The 5,706-nt window shown below is 47.0% G+C and overlaps 1 protein-coding gene across 1 annotated transcript in view; it reads right to left on the bottom strand.

Moving 5' to 3' along the window:
- Nucleotides 1-944: 944 nt before the first annotated feature.
- LOC310799866 (transcription initiation factor TFIID subunit 4) overlaps nt 945-5,706 on the bottom strand; it is a gene marked incomplete at both ends in the record, with an annotated part of 142,986 nt that continues 138,224 nt past the window's right edge. The window contains one exon of the mRNA XM_083662467.1: nt 945-1,121. Coding sequence (XP_083518593.1) covers nt 945-1,121 — 177 coding nt within the window. The remainder of the gene's footprint in view (nt 1,122-5,706) is intronic.

Genomic DNA, 5,706 nt, shown 5'->3' with positions numbered 1-5,706 from the left:
TGTCCTGAAAATGTGTCCAGGACTCGGGACTCGAGTCCGCCTCGTCTGGACTGCAACACTGGCCTCAGCATTAGCAGACTATAGAAATGGGCAGAATCTGCTGTGGTTCTGTGACCTTTGCAGGAGGTCAGAGGGACTCTGCCTCGCCTTAAAACAAGAAGTCTAGAGGGGGAAGACAATAAAATGTCTCCTTTGGACGAATTCAAAGCACATGGTTTTTCAAAACTTCAGGCTTTTCATCATATTGACACATGGGTTGTTATTTTTTCTTTCTTACAAAGCTTACATGTGATAAAAATATAATACATGCCGTTTCAAATAATTCAACTATTTACACGTACAGTAAGGGAATCGGACGTGATGCTGTTATTTGGAATCTGAATGGTTCAAAAACGATGCCGCAGCATCGAAATCTGTGAAGTCTCTCATCTGTTGAGTTTCAACTAAAACTACATTCATTGAACTACGTTCAACAAATACCTCGGAATATCGTAGGCTGTATCGAGGTGTGAACTGGTCACCACAACAATCCTCACTTTGAGGGTGGTTCAGTCAAGCTACTGCCAAGGACGCCAAATACACAGATACCCAACACACATGGAACAAGCACTTGGTCGAGTCCTTCGACATGAAAACCACATCGTTCCTTCGTTCAAAAATAATAAAATAATAAAAAAACACTACAACACAAATAATTTGGCATGGCCTTTAAAATTTAAAGATCGAACTACAGTACATAATGTTTACCGTGAAGCTAAAACAGAGAAGACAGGGAACGATACGTTTTATATTTTTGTGAGTTTTCTCTCTCTCTCTCTCGCTTTCTTCTTATCAAAAGCTACATGGAACTTCACTACAGTACATCATGGAGACACAGAGCTGAAACGTTTAGGACCCATCTGAAGGCACGTGGCTGGGAAAGGAGGACGAGGTTGAGGTCGATGCTACTTGAGCAGGGCGCGGTAAAGCAGGAGGGAGTGGGCGGTCTCTCGCTCCTGCTCCATGTAGTAAATGAAGTCCCTGAGGTTGACCCGGGTGATGCGTTGCCGGGCGTACTGGCGAGGTGACGAGGTGGACGGGGTCGAGCAGCTGGAGGGCGAGCTGGCCGTGCTGCCTGAAACCTGGAGGGGGCAAAACTTAAGGTAAGAAGAGGGGGAGGTACAGGACTCATACACATTTTACATCCTGTCAAAATAAAGCTTTTACATTTGCTGTTCTAAACACCTGTCTTGGTAGGTCTTTCCTGGGGGGGGGGGGGGGGGAACCGCGGGAAGTACGGGTGCTGCAGGTGCACCAGCACCCCCTGCAGGCAGGACCGAAAACAATATTTTGCCTACCCAAAAATAAATAAAGTTACAAAATAAATATAAAAATAAATAAAATTAATGCAATTGCATTAACATTCATTGTAGACACTAATGGAAACAAATGAAAAGATACAAAGTTAAAATAAAACAGCAACAACAATAACAAATGTGCACAGTGCGAGTGCCATCCTAGTCACATGACCAAGTTCAGCGTAAGGTCACTAAGGCCATGTTCAGACTAGGAGGCCACATCTGATTTGTGAACTTTAGTGACCTATTAATGATTTTATCCAGATTGGTTTTATGAGTCTGGACGCTCCAAGTCTGATTTGTGTCACTTGTCCCAAACCACATATGGAGGTAGTTTCCAATCTGCTTTCGACTGATGTGACTTCAGTGTGGACACGCAGCTCCACCAAATGTGATTTGAATGTCACTCGCAACTCGTCATCAAATGCTTCTGCACAGGAAAACAATTATGTCACCAACGTTCGTATTTACTGACGCCCACGCCGTTACCATAGCAACCCATGCAGATAGGCTGTTTAGGTCTGGACACACAGATCCGACTTGAGAATCAGATTTGTGGCAGTGCGGACACACTCCCTCTAACAGGTCCGTGCGGCAACTCCAACCCATAGCTAGTATCCCTATTACAGGACACTCCCAAATCAGATTTGGGAAACCAATCAAGATAATGATGATTAATGACTTCATCAGCAAATCAGATTTGCCTGTAATGTGAACATGGCCTATGTCAGGAAGGGAGGGGCTGTAATCACAGTAATCACAGCTAGCTGTTGTCACACGCATGTAGCTACGTAGCAGACTTCACAGAAAGCTGACGAAATGGCGCAAAAGCGAATTTCTGACTTTTCTTTGCAAAGCCTCAACAAAACAAACGGAGGTTGAGCGAGTTGGCGGGCCAAGCGGAGGCAGACTCGGAGCCAAGTCCGAGCACCAGCACTTCCGTAGCGGCAGAGGTGCAACAACCACCTGCGGCGTCACCTGCTGCCCTCCTCGGCTCGCACTCAGCCGCAGCCTCGGCCTCCCGAGCGCCAGTCCCCCCAGGCCCAGCGTTCGATGACGGGGAGCGTATTGACAGGAGCCGTGCCCCTCCAATTCAAGCCGATGTCGCTCCAGCGCAGCGTCCACCACAACCAGCAGCAACACCAGGCCAAACGGCTAACATCTCCGAGGCAGTCGCACCGCACCAGCCAGCCAACTTCAGTTGACAGAGCCCGACTGGAGAACCAACTGAACATGTTTGGAGATGTTGTTGGTGATTCTCCCTGTAACACTGTAAAAGACAGTCACAATGATGGCTAAACTCCATCCACAAACAAGGACTCTTTTCAAAGAAACTGAAAAGCTCATAAAGTTTTGCCTAAAGTCTCCCCATCTCCGCTGCTTCGTCGGAGGAGACATTTTCCGCTCTGCGCCGTTTCAAGACATATTTACGCACAACAATGACGCAAAAAAGACTGACGCACCTCGATTTGATGCATGTGCAGGGCGATATTTTGGACAGCCTGGACACCGATGCCCTGATAAAGACATTCATCAGTGCCAAGTCAACCCAGAGAGAAAGGCCACGTTTGGAGTTGTGGGTGGCAGGTGCTATGTGCTATGTGTTTGTTATGTGTATAACATGATTTTGTTTTAAAGCTGCCGCCGTGCAGCATACATTTGAGATTGAGTTTATTGGCTATGCGTTATGTGTATAATATGAGTTTTTAAAGCTGCCGCCGTGCAGCATACATTTGTGTCTGGCTATATGTGCGCGCCTTCACTTTCTTCTACATCGTTGATTGTTTACTGTTGCCATGGTGATCAGCACCGTGGACAGCTCTGTGTTGCACTGCTCAGCTGTTTATACACTATAGAGTTGCTCCCCTCACTCTTTTTTTTCTCAGCCCAACCCCCCCCCCCCCCCCCCCCCAGTATAAATGCCTTCCCGCGGCTTACGCTTCCTGCAGCAGTACCAACAGTTTGTTTGTAGTAAGTAGAATAAGAACTGGGTAGTTAGCATGAGCAGTGATAGCCACCATGGCTAAACCAATGTTGTAAACCATAGACCCTATTCCCCTTATGTAGCCCCGCCCACTTGACTCATTGTGTCACGACTTCCTGTTCAAAACGCCGTCTGTTTTACTGCTCAAACTAGTCTGACTCACCTGGTTAAAACCTAGTTTGACTCACATATATGAGTCAGACTAGGTTTATAAGTCACAGGAAGTGCAAACACAATCAGAACTTCCGATTGTGTTTCTGGACGCAGCTATGTCACCCATTGGTTTTTGGACTTGCGTTTTGAAGCCTCGAGGTTTGAATTTTCACTGTCGCCATCTTGGTTATTTGCAGACAGAAGTGACATGAATTTGGGGACGAGAAGCATCACAGTGTGGCCTGCTGCTATTGGTCCCGTGATCAGCGAGCTGTGCGATCACTGGACGGGCGACCTGTCAATCAGAAATACTTTATTGATCCCCGGGGGGGGATTGATAAAGGGACAGTTCCCATGGAGAAACATGACATGTGTTTAGAAGGTAGGCGTCTGAACGTTTTCCCGCTCACTAAAATAAAGTCTTCTCTGACGCACGGCAAACACGTGACTGGTACCAACAGTAAGGAATGCCGTGGCCTCTAAAGCAAACACACACACCTCCACTTAAGCACACAAAAAAAAAGAAAACCCCTCTTGCAGAGCATGAAGAAACGAGATCAAAAAAGATTGACTAATAACGTCCAGATCTTCAGGTGCAGTCAAGTGTACAAAGAATGATTTTATAGCACCTACACTAGCCGAGCAGGAAAACAATATGCCGACGTGCGCCGACTGCGAGAAACACCATCATTTATATTAAGTGTGTTTTATGGCTCTTTATGTAATGGCGCTGGATATGAACAGATCTCCTCTCTAAATAAACAACGCTCGCTGAGATAGATCTGAGCTGACGTTCCGTTCTGAAAAAATGGAGTCGCCGTTGTTTGTATTCGATCCAGGAAAAATGAGAACGATAAAAAAAAAAAAAAAAAACCGGAGTGTATACAGAGAGCTTGATACAAATCAAGAGATGCATTTACATTTGGAAATGAGAAACAGCGGGGGGGAGAGCGAGCCAGCGAGTGCCCACTTGAACCCAGGCAGAGAGAAATAAGACAGACATTTCAGTCAGGAACACCCTCTCCCAATTACATTGATTGCACCACTCTGTAAACACACAGTACAGACAGGCCGTAATTGCAAACATACGACGAGTATGAATTTACAAGAACAAACCAAAGTCCTTCCAGCACCCCCCCCCCCCCCCCCCTTCGTACACTTGGCTTGGTATGCCCCGTTTCGAATTCCCCAAAATAGAGAGGCAAAGTGACCGCCTATTTCCTGCTCCAGCACTGTACCAGAGATTTTTATCCGCCATTCATTTTCCCATAGACATTTAGTAAAAAGCTTGTAAAAATAGTTTTACTACGTCAAACCAAACGGTTCAGCTATATTTAGAATCGGGAGAGACCGCAGAACATTTCACTCGGACCAAAACGGAAAAAAACGACATTGAAAAAATATTTTCTTTAAATCCGCAATTTTCTTTACGTTTTGGTCCGAGTGAAATGTTATGTGGTCTCTCCTGTTTGTAAATATATCTGAACCGTTTGGTTTGAACAAGTTAAACTATTTTTTATAAGCATTTTACGAAATGTCTATGGGAAAATAAATGGCGGATGGAAATCTCTGGTACAGTGCTGAAGCAGGAAGTAGGCGGTTACTTTGCCTCTCTATACACTCTGCAACCCCTGGACGCTGAGTGCGGGTGGCCAGGCCGCTGCTCCAGCCAGATTCTGACAGGCTGGGAGGGCTTTGGGTTAAGGTGCACATGGGTACAGATGGCTCCTTGGCCCCCTAAGGCATGCCTGGTTCCTCACTTAGGTGTGTGTGTGTGTGTGTGTGTGTGTGTGTGTGTGTGTGTGTGTGTGTGTGTGTGTGTGTATGTATTTGTGTGTGTGTGTGTGTGTGTGTGTGTGTGTGTGTGTGTGTGTGTGTGTGTGTGTGTGTGTGTGTGTGTGTGTGTGTGTGTGTGTGTGTTTTGGGGGCGGGGGGGGGGCTGGCCTAATCAGGTCAATCACAGCTGACCACATGTGAAAGATGGGCCTGCCTGCTGCCATGCCAATTACTGCCACTCACATGCCAGCCTCAGCACCCGGGCCCACAGACTCCACCAATCAAAGCCGTCCGCTCACCTGGACGGATGAGCCTGAGGTCGCCGCGGGGCGGCCGGTGGCGTTGGCAGGGAGGCGGGCAGAGTAGACCTGGACATCACTGCCCAGCATCACTGCCTCATTCCCTTCAGGGACAGACAGGGCCAGCCGGGCTAAGTGATCCAAATGCAGGTAGAAC

This window comes from Poromitra crassiceps, assembly GCF_964638095.1.
Source record: "Poromitra crassiceps genome assembly, chromosome: 28".
NCBI lineage: Eukaryota > Metazoa > Chordata > Actinopteri > Beryciformes > Melamphaidae > Poromitra > Poromitra crassiceps.
Note: the sequence above shows the minus strand (reverse complement) of the source record. Positions and strands in the feature narration are given on the sequence as shown.